Source organism: Carassius auratus, chromosome 43, assembly GCF_003368295.1.
Source record: "Carassius auratus strain Wakin chromosome 43, ASM336829v1, whole genome shotgun sequence".
Taxonomy (NCBI): Eukaryota; Metazoa; Chordata; class Actinopteri; order Cypriniformes; family Cyprinidae; genus Carassius; species Carassius auratus.
Genome location: NC_039285.1, coordinates 17,639,300 through 17,659,088, shown reverse-complemented (window position 1 = coordinate 17,659,088; position 19,789 = coordinate 17,639,300). Strand labels below are relative to the sequence as shown.

The window sequence follows — 19,789 nt, the reverse complement described above, 5'->3', positions numbered from 1 at the left end:
TTCACCTCCCGGTTCTGGAAGGATTTTGGCCATCTCATTGGGTCTGACATCCGTCTGTCATCTGGTTTTCACCCCCAGTCTAATGGGCAGACAGAGAGGGTGAATCAGGAGATCGAGAAGACTTTGAGATGTTTGGCAGCAGACAATCAGACCACTTGGAGCTCTCGATTAATCTGGGCAGAGTTTGCACATAATACTCTCTACCATTCTTCCTTAGGCATGTCCCCTTTTGAGTGTCAGTACAGTTTCCCTCCCATTTTGTTCCCTGGACAGGAGCCAGTGGTATGTGTCCCTGCTGCTGCTCAACTAGTTCGCCGTTGTCAACAGGCTTGGAAGAAGGCCCGGAGAGCTTTACTGAAGGCAACTCAACAACAGCGGAGGCAGGCAAACCGGCATCGGAGGTTGGGACTATTGCTTTGTCCGGGTCAGAGGGTGTGGCTTGCAACCAGAGATCTGCCTCTGCGGGTGGAATCTCGCAAACTGGCTCCACATTATATTGGTCCTTTTAAGATCCTCAGGAAGATAAATCCAGTAGCTTACCACCTACAGCTGTCCAGGTCCATGTGGATTCACCCAACATGTCATGTCTCTCGGCTAAAGCCTGTTGTTTGTTCTTCTCTGTCCCCAGCTCAGAGGACTGCCCCAGCTGCCCGGATTGTCGATGGACAACCAGCTTACAGGTTGGTGGATTCTCGTCAGGTCAGAGGAAAAGTACAGTATCTGGTCGACTGGGAGGGTTACGGCCCAGAGGAGCGCTCATGGGTGCCTGCTCGAGACATTCTGGACCCTACGCTCATCACGGATTTTCGTCGCACCCAAAGACTCCACCAAGTGAACGTCAGGAGCCGTTCTTAGAGGGGAGACTCCTGTAAGGAATCCTTAACAGGACTGCTGTTTTCCTCCTGGTCGGCAGGTGGCGACCCTCACCAGACTCCTGCTGAACACTATCACTCATTATGCCTGATGCCTCACACCTGTGTCTTGCCCTATTTAAGTGTGTTTGTGCCATGCCTTATTGTTCAGTCTTGAGCCTATGTTACCTGTTGCAAGCTAAGTCTGTCAAAGTTTAAGTTTAAGTCTTTGGACCCTTGTGTCTATTTTTCTTTGCACTGTTTTTTGGAAGCACAGCTTCTCTTGTTTTGTTGCACTCTTTATTAGTAAAGTTTTGCCTTGTTGAAGACCCACGACCATCCTGGCCATTTGATCATCCCTGCTCTTGGATTCATTTAGTGGGGAGTTAGCTCAATCCATTAAATTAGTGACTTTGGACCCAACAGACCCGGGTTCAATCCCCACCTAGAACAGCCCTGTTACAGTTTGGGTGGACAATATGGCAAAAATGTCACAATTTTATTTATTTATGTATTTTTTTTACATAATTTTATCACTATTCTTTGTCATGTTTTTTTATTTTTTTATTTTTATTTTATTTTGCAAGCTATTTGAGCATTGCAGCCAAACTTATTTCCTTATTATAAAGACAAAGCCTGTTACTTTAAGGTAACAAAATATGAAAAAGAATGGTGGATATTTAGGCCAAAGTGGGAGAAGATCAAAATTTTTATCTGTCATTATTTTATCTTTTTTATTAAAAATAAATAAATAACTGAAAAAATAGAACAAAGATATACATTACAAATCCACATAATATACAAATAAAAATAAAAATTTGTTTTATTTTCAGGTAAAATAGTATTTAGCAGTAGCATTCAAAAAAATTAATTAACTATATACATTGATTCCTTTTAAAGCAACTGTAATAAAGTTTTTCAGTCAAGAGTATTGTGTGATGTTTCTCTTTGTGTTTGATGTTTTATTAACTTTAAATAGGTTAGTGTTTTGTTTTTAATTGACCCACTAAAAAGTTGTTGTAAACCTGAATGAGTAAAACATACTGCTAAACATACTGTAAACTCTATTTTGAAGAAGAACCAACTGTTTGGTTATCCAGATTCTTCAAAATATCTTATTTTGTGTGCAGCACAAGAAAGACATTAATATAGGTTTGGGACAACGTGAGTGAATAAACAATGACAGAAATTCCATTTAATTGTAAACTATCCCTTTTAATTAAAGTCGGCAGCATGTAGCCTACTGTCCCTTTAAGACCTGCACACATCTGATATACAGACATGGATCTGTTTCTTTCAGTTATTCACTTAATATTGTTTTTTTTTTTCAGTGTACTTTCAGCATCAGCATATTTATTGATGTGTTGAAAAAAAGTCTTTTGAATTGTCAAAAGCATGTTGAGAGCTGACACAGTTTCTGAATAGTAGATTGAAATTACAGAGTAGAAAAGATTTTCACAAAATGAAAAAACTGTGATTCTGAAAAGAAAAGATTGGACTGCCCTGGGATACATTTATATTATTCTCTTTCTCTCTTTTCAGATGACTTGATTCATGAAGCCTCTGGATTATTTCTGGATGTGGCCTCCTCACCCCCCTCAACCCATTTGTTTGGCAGCTTCCATACAGACAGGAATCCAGCTTCTTTAGTCCAGTCAGATCCCAAAGGCTCGTCAAAGGGTATCAGGGAACAACCTGAATTTTCCTCTATACTCACATTACTTGCCAGCTCGGCACAAAAGCCTCCTGAACTCTTGTCAAAAGTTGTTGCAAGTTACAATGAAACACAATGGCCTTCAAATGTATATTTGGAACATGTGGAGCCATCATCTGTGCTGGTCAGCAACCAGTCGTCCAGCTCAGGTTTGTTCGCAACCTGGATGTTTTTTTTTCTCATTTTTCTACAGCTCATTGTGTTCATACAGACTAGTCAATCATGGGTCAATTGTTCCTTAAACTTGGCAGTGTATTATGGAAATGTTGATTTAAACTGAATCAACAACATATTCAAGCATGAGCAAAATATCTAAGTAAATAGGGTATGATTTAAAAATGAGCATCCCTCCAAAACATAGTAAACATCCTTAACAAACATCTACATTTCTGTATCTTATTAAGTGTAAATAGTGTATATAATTAGTTGTATTTATAGGCAGGGGTGCACATTAGCAGTCTGCAGGTCCGCATGCGCAAAAAAAAAAAAAAGAATGCGCTATACTGTATAAATACATTTTGACAGCGCATTTACGTACCGACATGGTTGATAGCTGTTAATAAATAATTACCATTTTAGATTGACAGAATGTAAGATTTATTTTCCAAACTGAAAAAAATCTAGGCTATACCATGCCGTTTTCAGAGCAGTTCAACCCGAAGCATGCATTCTCAATCTGAAGCACATTCTTGATGTATTGTAAATTATTTTTTTAATGACCCAAACAAAGTTAATTGGAAACACACTTAGAGAAAAGACTAATGGCAAAGCTGATCAGTTTATTGATGAAAATTTTTTCTGAGATGGCCTACTTGTATTTTTTTATATAAAACATAATATACCTTATCAAACTTAAAACATGCAACTTTTCATATGTAATGTTTATACGTTTGTATATGTGTTAAAACATGCAATATGAACTTATTCACAGCATCTGAAACGAAAATGTTTCAACAATCTTATGACAGTTTGTATCTGTTTTATGTGCTGGCGAATTGGTGACTGATTTATGTGATTTTTTTTTTATGATCTCAATAGTAAATTTTTAACTATCATATATATATATATATATATAGATAGATAGATAGATAGATAGATAGATAGATATATTGAAGATAGTACACATCTGCTTATGGACCTTTGTGCTTAATTTTTATTCTTCTTTAAATTTAAATGTTTTTGTAAAATACACACACAAAAAAAGTTATGATTTCTTGTAGGACAGGGTTGAAACAATATATTGAATTACATTATAATTATATTGTATATTTATTAGGAAATATATTTAGATTTAAAGTTTTTGTAAAATACTCTATAAACACACGTGACCTTATTAATTGATTATTACTGCATTATTAAACCTTTCCAGTTAAAGTCCCATGAAGCCATGGTTTACAGTGAATATAAGAAAAGCCTCTAAAATCACTGTAAACCAGTGCTTCCTGGGTCTTATTGGTTTATTTTATGATGGCATGTACATTATTTAACCATATTTATCACATTAAATCAGTATTTGATGTACCTTAGAACAACGGTCCCCAACCTTTTTAGCACAAAGGAACGGTTTAAGGTCAGACAATTTCTTCACGGACCTGGCTTTAAGGTGCGATGGATAAATACAACAAAATAAAATGATACAACTGACATAAAAACTGTGACCAACTGTGACCTTCACATGACTAAGATGTAACACAGATTTAAATCAATCCTATTTTCAAAATAAAAGATTGTTATGGCTCAGCGCACTTCTACCTCCACCTAGAACCTTTATTATTTGTTTTGCAAAAATCCACCGCTCCCGGCTCTTCTGGTCAAATCATTGTTGTTTTGTGTTGAAAATGTAAAAAAATATATATATAATGAGCAAGTACATCATGAATCCATTTTTTTTGTCTTATCCTGAATCACTACGGTACAAATATAATAAGTGTTTATATTCAGACTATTTTATTCTGGTTGGGTTTGGCAATGCTGCAGAGTAGCACAGTAGGCTACTTGCGTGACTCGCCACAGATGTAAACAGAGAGAAGTAGCTCCGGCTACAGTGTTTTTCCGCCAGACGCGAGCGCCAAAAGTTACAGACTGCAGCTTTAATATAAATTATTATTCTTTCTTGTGCGGCCCGATACCAAATGACGTACGGACCGGTCTCTGTCCGCGGCCCGGGGATTGGGGACCGTTGCCTTAGAAGATTAAAAAACATTTGATCATACTTAAAATGCCTTTCTTCTAGATCCTGCTATGTAAATAAATGACAGTATATTCTGTTAGAACCACATTTTACATACAAATACCTCTATTTACTGACATTAGGTATCACTGTCCTTATTACTTTACCTTTATACTCTTCATAAAATCATTGTTAACATTATCCTCACCACCATCCCCATTATTGTTTCAATCACAGTCATCACCATCATTATAATCATCCCTTCAATATCTTCATTCTCTTTAGATGTCCTACAGTCACATCACACCTCTCTTATCTCAAGCGTTTTTTTTTTTTTCAGAGTTTGAGTGGATATCTAAACATGAGGCATCTGCGGCCACATCCAGAGCTGCAGACCCTCTTCATAAAGCAAGTGATTCTAGCAGATATTCACCTGAGCAGAGAAACACTGCTGCACCCAATAGATCTTCGGCTGCAGCTGTGAACACACAACGAGAACGACCAGACATTACTACCACTATTGTATCTCAACCTACAATATTTAACAGCAATACCACAACCAGCATCCCCTTTGGGAAAACCACAAATCAGATTAGCACTACCCAATCATCTGCTGCTAAACGACACTCCAAAGCACCTAGGACAGCAATCAGAACTACAACTACAGAATCTCCAAAGACAACACCTAAAATCCTTCCTGCTGACACCTTAGAGAGCGCTAAGTTGGAACATTCAAGGAGCACCTTAGTTCCTCCAAGAGCTTCTGCTACTGATGCCTCCATGCTGAGATGTAACATCACTGACAAGATGTGGATAAAAACAGGTGCGATTGCTCTGATCAAATGCTGATCTTTATGAAATTACAGAAAATCATTGTAGTGTAACAGTGTTGTAGTCGAGACCAGCTCATTCAAGTCTGAGTTAAGACCAGAAGAGGGTTGATTCCTACTTAAGACTGAGTCTACACACGCGCACACACACACACACAGAATGTTTTAGAATTGTTGCCTTAATATTGTCTCTGAATGTTGATTTAAAATGTTACAAGTTGTAGAGGAATTTAAGTGACGAAACAAATATCATGTCTCATCTCAAGATGAACATGAAACAAACAGAAACTAAGGCTTTCGACAAAAGTACAACTTCAGGATTAACAGTTTCATAAATTTAAAACACTACTCCACATAGGAAAAACATACATTCCAGCTACTTACTGACCTGATGCAGACACATATAGCTGAAGCTGACTGATATAGTCTTGGTCTGGAGCGAGATAAAGTAATGCAAAAATAAGCGGCCAGTCTCAAAACTGCAGAAATGGCTCTCAGTTAGAGTGTGCTGCAGTTCCACTTTCCACCACAGATTTACATGGAAAAATCGGTAGGGCGCTTTTGAGGACAGGAACCCAGCCAGCAATGACATGTGGGGCCCAGATGAGGGCAAGGAACCGAAACTCCATCGGTGACAGAATGGAGAAAAAAACCTTGGGAGAAACCAGGCTCAGTTGGGGGGCCAGTTCTCCTCTGACCAGACGAAACCAGTAGTTCAATTCCAGGCTGCAGCAAAGTCAGATTGTGCAGAAGAATCATCTGTTTCCTGTGGTCTTGTCCTGGTGTTCCTCTGAGACAAGGTCTTTACAGGGGATCTGTATCTGGGGCTCTAGTTGTCCTGGTCTCCGCTGTCTTTCTGGGCAGTAGAGGTCCTTTCTAGGTGCTGATCCACCATCTGGTCTGGATACGTACTGGATCCGGGCGACTGCAGTGACCCTCTGATCTGGATACAGACTGGATCTGGTGGCCACAGTGACCTCGGAACAAGAGAGAAACAGACAAATATTAACTTAGATGCCATTCTTCTAATGATGTAGCAAGTACATAGGGTGTTATGTGAAGTGTTTCCGGTTCCGGTTTGCCTAATTAATGCAGCCTAAAAATTCTTTAACGGATTTGGATATTAAAAGCATATTAGTATGTTATGTGTATGCCAGGTTAAAGAGATGGGTCTTTAATCTAGATTTAAACTGCAAGGGTGTGTCTGCCTCCCGAACAATGTTAGGTAGGTTATTCCAGAGTTTAGGCGCCAAATAGGAAAAGGATCTGCCGCCCGCAGTTGATTTTGATATTCTAGGTATTATCAAATTGCCTGAGTTTTGAGAACGTAGCGGACGTAGAGGAGTATAATGTAAAAGGAGCTCATTCAAATACTGAGGTGCTAAACCATTCAGGGCTTTATAAGTAATAAGCAATATTTTAAAATCTATACGATGTTTGATAGGGAGCCAGTGCAGTGTTGACAGGACCGGGCTAATATGTTCATACTTCCTGGTTCTAGTAAGAACTCTTGCTGTTGCATTTTGGACTAGCTGTAGTTTGTTTACCAAGCGTGCAGAACAACCACCCAATAAAGCATTACAATAGTCTAACCTTGAAGTCATAAATGCATGGATTAACATTTCTGTATTTGACATTGAGAGCATAGGCCGTAATTTAGATATATTTTTGAGATGGAAAAATGCAGTTTTACAAATGCTAGAAACGTGGCTTTCTAAGGAAAGATTGCGATCAAGTAGCACACCTACAGTAGGTTCCTAACTGATGAAGAAGAATTGACAGAGCAACCATCAAGTCTTAGACAGTGTTCTAAGTTATTACAAGCAGAGTTTTTAGGCCCTATAATTAACACCTCTGTTTTTTCTGAATTTAGCATTAAGAAATGACTCTTCATCCAATTTTTTATATCGACTATGCATTCCATTAGTTTTTCAAATTGGTGTGTTTCACGGGGCTGCGAGGAAATATAGAGCTGAGTATCATCAGCATAACAGTGAAAGCTAACACCATGTTTCCTGATGATATCTCCCAAGGGTAACATATAAAGAGTGAAGAGTAGCGGCCCTAGTACTGAGCCTTGAGATACTGCACTTGTGATCTATATGATACATCTTCATTCACTGCTACGAACTGATGGCGGTCATATAAGTGCGATTTAAACCATGCTAATGCACTTCCACTGATGCCAACAAAGTGTTCAAGTCTATGCAAAAGAATGCTGTGGTCAATTGTGTCAAACGCAGCACTAAGATCCAATAAAACTAATAGAGAGATACACCCACGATCAGATGATAAGAGCAGATCATTTGTAACTCTAAAGAGAGCAGTCTCAGTGATACGGTCTAAATCCTGACTGGAAATCCTCACATATACCATTTTTCTCTAAGAAGGAATATAATTGTGAGGATACCACCTTTTCTAGTATCTTGGACAGAAAAGGGAGATTCGAAATTGGTCTATAATTAACAAGTTCTTTGGGGTCAAGTTGTGTTTTTTTATGAGAGGCTTAATAACAGCCAAGGTTTTGGAGACATATCCTAATGACAATGAGGAATTAATAATAGTCAGAAGAGGACCTATGACTTCTGGAAGCACCTCTTTTAGGAGCTTAGATGGTATAGGGTCTAACATACATGATTTTGGTTTAGATGATTTAACAAGTTTATACAATTCTTCCTCTCCTATAGTAGAGAATGAGTGGAACTGTTCCTCAGGGGGTCTATAGTGCACTGTCTGATGTGATACGGTAGCTGACGGCTGAATGGTTGCAATTTTATCTCTAATAGTATCGATCTAACACCAATAGAGTTCAGAATGTCTATAAATGCTGATCCCAATGCATCTTTTTCATTATCGACATGGATATTAAAATCACCAACTATTAAAACTTTATCTGCAGCCAGAACTAACTTGGATGTAAAATCACCATGGTGCCCTGGTGGCCTGTATACAGTAGCCAGTACAAACATAACAGGGGATTTATCATTAACATTGTTTTCTCTGGATAATGTGATATGAAGCACCATTACTTCAAACGAGTTATACTTGAAGCCTGCCCTCTGAGAAATCCTGAAAACGTTGTTATAAATTGAAGCAACTCCTCCCCCTTTGCCTTTTAGACGCAGCTCATGTTTATAACATTAATCTTGGGGGGTGGACTCATTTAAAATAATGTAATCATCAGGTTTTAGCCAAGTTTCTGTCAAACAGAGCACATCTATATTATGATCAGTTATCATATTATTTACAAAAAGTGTTTTCGTAGAAATGGATCTGATATTCAATAAGCCAAGCTTTATCATTTGTTTATCCATATTGCATTTGTTTTTTATTTGTTGAACCTCAATTAAATTGTTAGCCTTAACTTGGTTTGGACGTTTTTTGTATTTTCTAGTTCGGGGAACAGACACAGTCTCTATAGTGTGATATCTAGGTGAAAGAGTCTCTATGTGCTGAGAATTAACTGACCTCTGTGACAGGAGGCAGCTAGCAGACGGTTGGTTTAGCCAGTCTGTCTGCTTCCTGACCTGGGCCCCAGTTAGTCAAGTATAAACACTAAGACTATTTGCCATATTTCTAGAGAGAAGAGTGGCGCCACCCCAGGAGGGATGAAGACCATCTCTTTTAAACAGGTCAGGTCTGCCCCAAAAGCTCGTCCAATTGTCTATGAAACCTATGTTATTCTGTGGGCACCACTTAAACATCCAGCCATTGAGTGATGACAATCTGCTATGCATCTCATCACCACGGTAAGCAGGGAGGGGACCAGAGCATATTACAGTGTCTGACATCGTGCTTGCAAGTTCACACACCTCTTTAAAGTTATTTTTAGTGATCTCCGACTGGCGAAGTCGGACATCATTAGCGCCGGCATGAATAACAATCTTACTGTATTTATGTTTAGCATTAGCCAGCACTTTTAAATTTGCCAAGATATCAGGCACTCTGGCTCCCGGTAAACATTTGACTATGGTGGCTGGTGTCTCTATATTCACGTTCCGTACAATAGAATCACCAATAACTAGAGCACTTTCATCAGGTTTCTCAGTGGGTGCATCACTGAGTGGGGAGAACCTGTTTAATGTTTTGATCGGAACAGAAGAGCGGCGTTTTGACCCATGACTACGCTGCCTCACCGTCACCCAGTTGCCCTGCTGCAGGGGCTCTGTTGCCGGAACCGGACAATGTACAGGAATCCCTGAGCTAGACGCATCCGAAGCCGTATCTAGAGCCCTAACATTCTTACTGTCCTCAATTAAAGTTTGGATGCATGTCTCTAATTCTGAAATCTTCTCTGTCAGCCTAACTATTTCCCTGCATTTATCACATGTGAATCCCTCATCAGCAACAGAGATAGATAAACTGTACATGTGGCAAGAGGTGCAAATAACAGGTCAGGACAGGTGTCTGGGACTGGACTATTATTTGACCAGTAATTGTAACGGTAGGCTTGCAACCTTTCTGAGTGTCCACTAATCAGCATAATTCAATACAGCGTAAACTTTGACCTATTTTGATGTTTTTTTTACATTTTTCATTTTCTGCACGACTAACAAAAGTGACTGATGGATTGTTTTGGCAAAAGATCTACATGTATGCGATGTTTGTTCTTTGCTGACTAGCGTGACTTGAAATGTATTGAGTTACAATTACTCAATCTCAACATGCTTGATTAGCCTACATGTAGAGTTGCTACAAGTTACTAAAAATTGTACAGTAAGTAATTACATAACTCAATAGGCCTACATAGTTGCTTTGCGCCTTTGCCATGCAGGACCCATGTGTTCCATGTTCAAACCCAACTTAGTACATAAATATGCCATTGAGGACCCATATATGCATTCCCAGATCAAACCCATGCCCAGTTGGTCCATGCCTATCCCTTATGAGGCCCATGTAATCAGTTCATATGGGCTTCCTATGTGGGACTCATACTACAAAACCTACATGGGACCCGCTGATTTCACCCAGCCAACAGTAACCATGGAACCCATACTTAACCCATCTGGGCCCCATGTGTCATTGCTGGCGGGAAAGACACCCAAAATTCCAATAATGGCTATAAATCTGTTTTTAGAATGGTAAAAGCATTTTTACCGTAGTCGCACTGTTATATTGAGTCACATTAATCATACAACACTGATACAAGCATATATACCCCAACTTTATTAGAATTTAAATAGTACATGATAATGTTAAACTTTATTCTTGAAAAGATGACGATGTATTAAACGGGAGCAGAAAGTGTCCAGCTTGACATGTCTGTTTTCAACTCCACCCCGAACAAACGGCTGCTCTCATTGTCTGCCATCTGTAGCCATGCTTCAAGTCAAACGCAGCTATTGTCTTACTTTGGGAAATGATAGGGTCTGTATTGCTTAATATTGGAGAAAGCGTAACGGTCAACTTAGAGCACGTGTGCCTTATTAACCAATCATCCAATCAATCAATCACCTTTATTTATATAGTGCTTTAAACAAAATACATTGCGTCAAAGCACTGAACAACATTCATTTGGAAAACAGTGTCTCAATAATGCAAAATGATAGTTAAAGGCAGTTCATCATTGAATTCAGCTATGTCATCTCTGTTCAGTTTAAATAGTGTCTGTGCATTTATTTGCAATCAAGTCAACGATATCGCTGTAGATGAAGTGACCCCAACTAAGCAAGCCAGAGGCGACAGCAGCAAGGAACCGAAACTCCATCGGTGAAAGAATGGAGAAAAAAACCTTGGGAGAAACCAGGCTCAGTTGGGGGGCCATTTCTCCTCTGACCAGACGAAACCAGTAGTTCAATTCCAGGCTGCAGCAAAGTCAGATTGTGCAGAAGAATCACCTGTTTCCTGTGGTCTTGTCCTGGTGCTCCTCTGAGACAAGGTCTTTACAGGGGATCTGTATCTGGGGCTCTAGTTGTCCTGGTCTCCACTGTCTTTCAGGGCAGTAGAGGTCCTTTCTAGGTGCTGATCCACCATCTGGTCTGGATACATACTGGATCCGGGGGACTGCAGTGACCCTCTGATCTGGATACGGACTGGATCTGGTGTATCTACGGTGACCTCGGAATAAGACAGAAACAGACAAATATTAGCGTAGATGCCATTCTTCTAATGATGTAGAAAGTACGGTGTCCAATCACATTACAGCCTTGACGTCATGGAATTTTAGAGTTGCGACACTCAATAGCCGTTTATGTATACCATACGAATGTTTGAGAATTGCCATAAGCTGTATTCCACTAAAGTTTTGTTTAGTGTAAAACATGTTGAAAATTAGCCAATATTCTGCCAGTTCCTTACATGATTAGCTGTTTCCTCTAAAAAGCTGTTTATTCAGCGTAGTGAAGCCTCTCCTCCAATGACATCCATTAAAAAAAATGAAATAAAAATGCCTCTGGTCTCCTTCCCTACGCACTGCCAAAGTGGAAGCATTAACATAAGTCATTATACTTTTTTGGCTAAAGGTTGCAGGTTTGCCTTCTTTGCTTTGTCTTAATATCAGGTGTAATCAGGGCCTTGAATGAACTGGTCTCGACTACAGCATTACTGTAAATTACACTGTAAAAATTAAGGATGCACCGAATCCAGATTTTTTGGGTTCGGCCGAATACTGAATCGACTGTTTAAGATTCGGCCAAATCTGAAACCGAATAACGAATCCTACTCGCATCCTTATTCCATTAACACAGTAAAACACATTAATGAAGTAAACAACGTCCACAGCAGTGTATCTTTCATGTTATAATTTCATTTTTATTATTTCATTTTTATTTTAAAGAATAGGCAACATTATGCCAGGATGACAAGTCGGAAAAACTATTTTGACAATTACCATAAGCCGCTTACACAATTACAAACCAAAACCTTTCAATAAAAGTGCAACAATGCAAAGAAAAGTGTTTTTCTTTTCTTTTTTAAACCAGAATATGTTTGGTGACTTTAAATTTAAATTTAAATTAATGTTATTGAACATTTACTCAATAAACAAGGATAGTAGACTAGGCAGTTTTCGTTTATAATAGTAGACTAGGCTACGATTAGAACAGTAGCCAAATATTACGAAAAATATTACCGAAGATCACACACATCTCCTGCATCATAATTACATTAATATAAAACCTCTAACCTTTCACGTGAAATGAGTTTCCTTTCAAAAAAACAAGATGCTCTGCATTAACAGGTGACAGCCGGTTGCGAGTGTGGGAACAAATGTCCACAGCAGTATTGAAAAGTCTTTCACTGGGCACAGAGGTAGATCTTTGCCGTTTTTGCCAGCAGTGAAAAAAAAAAACGCTTATCTCCACGTCAGCACCCAATGTGACTGGCTCTGTATTGCTACAGAATGGTCCTCATGTAAACACCATCACGTAATCAACGGCTGCGTGACATCAACCAACGGTTCGGTTAGGTGGAAAAACAATCTAAGATTCGGCTGAAACCGAACCCTGTAAAAAAGCCCAGTATTAGGCCGAATAAAAAATTACACTGCCAATAATTTACAGGATTAAAGAGTATTATTTTACAAGAAATTACTGTAGTCAGAAATTTACTGTAAAATCAATGCATGCTGGGTAATTTTCTGAAATTACTATGAATGAACAGCAAAATTATGCCAACATCACAGTAATTTACTGTTCTTGTTTTACACATTATAAAGTTGTCTTTAACTTTGCTACTGTGAGAAATTTTGTTGTTTACTTCTGTAATTGTTTTTTAGAAACCATAATGGTGGTTAGTTATTAATATTTCTTTGGGATTTTGAACCAAGTATATTCATATTAAAATTGTTTATCTTGTCACATCAGAAGTGTGATAAATTAAAACATTTGTCAAAATGCTGACAAGCTGTCAGGATCTGGGTCTTGTTCTCTCTCGCTCTCTCTCTCACTTCAGTGCGCGCACACCTGTTTGCGCTCTTTCTTCACCTGTTGTTCATCGCAATCAGCGCTTTCGCTGCTTTGCGCTCTCACTTGTGTCTTGTCTTGTCTAATTACTCCAGTCTATTCTGCCGTTTGTTCTCTCTGTTCAGCGTCGGATTATTGTGTGAGCTATGCAGTTGTGTGATTGTCTACCATAACCTTGTCTTGTCCTGTCTTGTGTAGCAGCGTTCGCCTTGAGTGTGCCCCAGTGTTAATTTCGTTGACTAAATATTTTCGTCATTATTTTCGTCACGAATATATTTTTGCGGACGAAAACGAAACGAAAACTAAAAAAGAAGGCACTGATGGAGACTAAAACTATGACTAAATTGATTGACATTATCGTCAACGAATAAAGGACGAGACGAAAATAGACTGTGACGAAAATCAAATCAGCAGACGGGAGAGATGAGAGAAATCAACAAAAGAACCGGCAAAACGGAACAGGCGACACTGCATGAGAGAAGAGAAGCAATCCGAGCCTGACTTATTGAGACGTGAAGCGAAGGTTTTCAGTTTTTAAATGAGCTCCCGGGAAGACAGCATTCGAAGAGGTGATGTCTAAAAGAGCGACAAAATGTCCACAGCTCACTTCACGTTTGACGACGAACAAAACAAAACAAAGTGTAAAGCATGCGGAGCGCTCATTCGTGGCAAGAACACAACCAATTTGAAAAGACATTTACAGGCGAGCCACCTGGACATTTTCTCAAATGTAATTTCAAAACGATGTTCTTTTTGTTTATTGAGCTAAGCAAAATTGGAAGACTGCAGTGCGTAGATGTTGTAGCATTAAATATTACGAACTGAAAAGTACTGTAAAATAGCCCCTTCTTCAAGTTAGATGAGAGCACAATACTAATACGTAATATTATGATACATACATTTGATTAATACTAATGTTTAGTATATTTTATAATGTTCTACTTGTTGACAATATCACAAATATTTCTATATTAGTCATGTGAAACGTGAATGTTCACATCCTATCATTATACATACAAATCTAGCAATATTGTAGTATTAAAACATACAATATTGCTAGACAAATGAATACCTTATAAAATCTTGTTACTTTTTTTTATCCACCCAACTTAATAAATAGTTACTTTAAATGTATGCATCTTATTGTTCAGCTCAGCTGTAAGCTTTAAGGTCCTGGACCTAACTTTATTTTTCTTTTATTGATGGCCAATTGGCAGCTAGTTATTGTTTACATTATCATGACAGTGTTTGTTGCTGCATAAAAGCTTTTGAATTGAAATAAAGACACAGTTGTGTTGAAATAAAGCTGAATGTGTGTTTTATATATTTTGGTTAAGTTTGTTTCCTATACCAGCTGTAAAAAATTGTCTAGTAAATCTGTTATTGATTTTAGTCTTATTTTAGTCGACTAAAATACCAAGCAATTTTAGTCGACTAAAATAAGACTAAAATTAAAACAAATCAGATGACTAAAACTTGACTAAAACTAAAAAGAATTATAGTCAAAAGACTAAGACTAAAACTAAATTAAAATTTCATGTCAAAATTAACACTGGTGTGCCCTGTCTCCTGTCCCCAGCCGGGAAGAGCTATCTGGAGTTTCTCTCCACTCGAGTAGTCCTGTTAGAGAGTTTTTGTTCTGCGCTGCCCCCCCTGGCAGAAGCTCTTCAGTCGTGTTTAAGGAGAGTGTTTTTTGTTCTATTTTTATGCCAGCTACCTTCGGCTGTTTGTAGAGCCTTTCTGAGCCGACCGAATGTAGAGCCTTTCTAACACAGTGCGAGGTGGCTTTGTCCCTGCAGCCTCAGACTTATGCGGAGGACCGTGCCCGCATCGCCTATGTGATTTCCCTGCTGACAGGGCGCGCTCGGGAGTGGGGGACCTCCGTCTGGGAGGCTGGGTCTCCTTGTTGCCACCGCTTCAAACTATTTAAGGAGGAGATGATTAAGGTCTTCGACCAGTCAGTTTTCTGATGCGAAGCTTCACGCCTTCTCACCACTATCCGCCAGGGGAGGAGAACAGTGGCCGACTTCGCCATAGAGTTTCGCACCCTTTCCACCACATGTGAGTTGAATGAGCCTGCCTTGGTCGCACATTTTCTGGAGGGTCTGAATGGGGATCTGAGGGAGGAACATTACGCCCGCGGCGCACCGGTTCAACTCGACCAACTGATTGAGCTGGCGATTCGTCTGGATAGATGCTTTGAGCAACGGCGACGGGCTCGTGCAGCTCCTGCCCCTTTTCGTGAGCCGCCTGCTGTTGTGACTAGACCTGAGCCAGAACCCATGCAGCTGGGTGGCATTCATCTCCTGCCAGATGAGAGACAACGTCACATTTCCAACAGACTGTGCCTTTACTGCGGGGCGGCGGGTCACTTCGCAGCATCGTGTCCAGTAAAAGCCAGAGCTCGCCAGTAGACAGGGGAGTACTGGCGAGCGCTGCTGTAACATCCTCTCCACCCAAGTTCCGGACCACTCTGCCAGCGGTTCTTCGTTGGAGGGGCTCCTCTGTGACGTGTTCCGCGTTGATCGACTCGGGGTCTGAGGGGAACTTTATTGATTAGAGATGGGCACAGGAACACAGCATCCCCCTAGCGGACCTGAGGGATAACACCACCGTCTTTGCCCTGGATGGTAGTGTACTGTCTAGAGTTCATCGTGTCACCGGTCCGGTGAGTCTCACTATCTCAGGAAACCATCAAGAGACTATTTCTTTTATGATTTTTCATTCCCCCTATACCACCATTGTGTTAGGACATCCCTGGTTAGTCCAGCATAATCCTCATATTGACTGGGTCAGGGGAACAGTCTTGTTTTGGAGTCTTTCTTGTCATGTTAATTGTTTAATGTCTGCCATCCCTGTCCCCTCCTCTGTTTCTGTTTTTCAGGAGGAGTCCGGTGATCTGACTGGAGTCCCGGAGGAGTACCATGATCTGCGGGCGGTTTTCAGTCACTCCCGGGCCGTTTCCCTCCCGCCTCACCGGCCTTATGACTGTAGCATAGACCTCCTTCCCGGTACTACGCCCCCTCGCGGTAGATTGAATTCCCTCTCGGCGCCCGAACGAGAAGCTTTAGAGCGATACCTCTCCGAATCTCTCGACTCTGGGATTATTGTTCCCTCCTCCTCTCCGGCTGGTGCAGGTTTTTTCTTTGTGAAGAAGAGGGACGGGTCCTTGCGCCCTTGTATTGATTATCGAGGGTTGAACGACATTACGATCAAGAACCGTTATCCCTTGCCTCTTATGTCGGCAGCTTTTGAGATCTTGCAGGGCGCAAGGATCTTCACTAAGTTAGACTTGCGCAAAGCTTACCATCTTGTCCGCATTAGGCAGGGGGACGAATGGAAGACCGCGTTTAACACCCCAATTGGTCACTTTGAATATCGTGTTCTCCCGTTCGGGCTGGTCAACGCTCCCGCTGTATTTCAGGCTTTGGTCAATGACGTCCTGCGGGACATGTTAAACATCTTTGTATTCGTGTATCTGGATGATATCCTAATTTTCTCACCTTTACTCGAGGTTTCATGTTCAACACGTTCGCCGGGTTTTACAACGATTACTAGAGAACTGTCTTTTTGTCAAGTCCGAAAAATGCGTGTTCCACTCTCGATCGGTCACTTTCCTGGGATCGGTGGTCTCGTCTGAGGGCATCAGCATAGAAGGTGCGGGCAGTTCTCGATTGGCCCATTCCCGAGTCCCGAGTTGCGCTCCAGCGTTTTTTAGGTTTCGCAAATTTTTATAGACGGTTCATACGCAACTTTAGTCAAGTAGCCGCTCCGCTATCAGCCCTCACCTCGACTAAATCTCAGTTTGTTTGGTCTGAGGTGGCACAAGTGGTCACCTCCGCGCCTATTTTAGTCACCCCGGACCCTGAGAGACAATTTATAGTCGAGGTTTACGCTTCCGACGTGGGGGTTGGGGCTATTCTTTCGCAACGTTCTTCCCTTGATAACAAGGTTCACCGGTGTGCCTTTTTTTTTCATCGTCTTTCTCCGGCTGAGCGCAATTATGATGTGGGTAATCGGGAGCTTTTGGCGATTCGGCTGGCTTTGGGGGAGTGGCGACACTGGTTAGAGGGAGCCTATGTCCCATTTATCATTTGGACTGACCACCGTAATCTTGAGTACATCCGTTCCACCAAGAGACTTAACGCTCGTCAGGCCCGTTGGGCATTATTTTTTGGTCGTTTAGATTTTTCAATTTCATTTAGACCCGGGTCTAAGAACCTTAAAGCCGATGCCCTCTCGCGGCAGTTTGGTTCCTCAGAGGAGACTTCGACCAGGGAGGCGATTATTCCTCCGCACTGTGTGATCGGAGCTGCCATCTGGGGAGTGGAACAGACTGTGAAAAGAGCTCTATCTCTCATAGACAGGCCCCCTCATGCCCCGACGGGATGGTTACAAGATTCACGGTCTACCCTCGGACGTTGTGTCGGACAGAGGACCGCAATTCGCCTCTTTGTTCTGGAGGGAATTCTGCCGGCTGATTGGGGCTTCCCCCAGTCTGTCGTCAGGATTCCATCCCCAGACCAACGGGCAGGCTGAGCGAACCAATCAGATCCTCGGACGTATGTTACGTAGCTTAACTTCTCAGAACCCGGCTTCCTGGTGCGATCAGCTGTCCTGGGCCGAATATGCCCATAATTCCCTACCCTCGTCGGCCACTGGGTTATCCCCTTTTGAGGGCTGCCTCGGGTACCAACCTCCGCTCTTTACTTCCCAGGAGCCTGAGACTTCCGTACCTTCCGTACAGGCTTTTATATCAAGGTGTAGGCGCACTTGGAGGAGGGTGAGATCTGCGTTATGTTCTACTAGAGCGCGCACTTGTAGGGCAGCTAATCGCCGCCGGGTTAAAGCCCCTCAATATGTATGTGGGCAAAAGGTGTGGCTTTCCACCCGGAATCTGCCTATTCGCGAGGGCTCTAAGAAGCTCATGCCCCGTTTTGTCGGTCCCTTTACTATTTTGAAGATTCTTAGTCCGGTGGCTATCAAGCTACGGTTATCTCGCCAGTTACGTCGGGTACATCCTGTATTTCACGTGTCCTGTGTCAAACCTGTCATCCGCGCCCCCACCCGTCCCACCCTTCCCCCTCCTCCTATTGATGAAGTAGAGTCCCTTTACAGAGTTCGCAGGTTACTTGATGTTCGTCTTCGGGGCCGTGGCCATCAGTTCTTGGTTGACTGGGAGGGTTAAGGTCCTGAGGAGAGGCAGTGGATTCCGGCTCGGGACATCCTGGACTGCTCGCTCATCGAGGACTTCTACCGGGCTCGCCGGGCCTGTCCCTTGGGAGCGCCGAGTGGCGCTCCTTGAGGGAGGGGTACTGTCAGGATCTGGGTCTTGTTCTCTCTCGCTCTCTCTCTCACTTCAGTGCGCGCACACCTGTTTGCGGCCTTTCTTCACCTGTTGTTCATCGCAATCAGCGCTTTGTTCTGCGCTGCCCCCCCTGGCAGAAGCTCTTCAGTCGTGTTTAAGGAGAGTGTTTTTTGTTCTATTTTTATGCCAGCTACCTTCGGCTGTTTTTGTTATAATAAAGGACTGTAATTATTGAAGGCTACCTTTTGCGTTTGGATCTTCTGTACCTGCACCTTGACACAAGCTAGAATATGAAATAATCTAACTGCCCGACTTTAAGTAAGTTGAACTATTCTTATCATGAACATTATAATATTTTATTTTAGCATTATTTAACCATTAAAAATAATCATTGCATGCTGGGTGCCTTCATAGTACATATGCACTGAAGAAACACAGTATGGTGCTTTTTGTTTACAAGACATTTCTGAGAGTGCAGTTAGATACAAGAGCAGTCCCACTGTGGAATTACTGTGAAAGTAATTCGAAAAAAAGTTAGTGAATAAATCCAACCACCCCTATAGATTTATGTTTCACTTTCCATAATCCGTGACCCACAGAGGAGCATCTTGGTGACAGGGATTTAAAACTTTACCAAGACTCAAACTGACACAGACAGAGAATGGATTTTTTCAAACAGGTAGGGTAAAAGTGATTTCAAAACATTTCAGGCGGTGTATATACGTATATATCGTGGATATATTATTTACCTGATATAGGATGCATTTGGTTTTGAGCCAAGTGCTTCATTGTAGTAATACAGTGCTATCTCTAATCTGTACATTTGGGTACAGATGTGTGTAAAATGGTTTATAACTAAAAGAGCATATAACTTATAGCTTTCTAATAATTATTATTATTATTTTTTTTTTTTCTGTCAATGACAGTGTTGTCTGTACAGTTACGGAGGAGTCGTCTAGACAGTATTTTGAAGCAGAATCTCCCTCGAGGGTTTACTCAAGCACTGAAGAAGGCC

At 41.1% G+C, this 19,789-nt stretch overlaps 1 protein-coding gene across 1 annotated transcript in view; it reads left to right on the top strand.

The window, feature by feature from the left end:
- LOC113061815 (UPF0606 protein KIAA1549L-like) overlaps positions 1-19,789 on the top strand; it is a 74,632-nt gene that overhangs the window by 12,633 nt on the left and 42,210 nt on the right. Inside the window, exons 2-4 of the mRNA XM_026231258.1 lie at positions 2,394-2,714; positions 5,076-5,558; positions 19,701-19,789. The exon at positions 19,701-19,789 is cut by the window's right edge and continues 27 nt beyond it. Coding sequence (XP_026087043.1) covers positions 2,394-2,714; positions 5,076-5,558; positions 19,701-19,789 — 893 coding nt within the window. The remainder of the gene's footprint in view (positions 1-2,393; positions 2,715-5,075; positions 5,559-19,700) is intronic.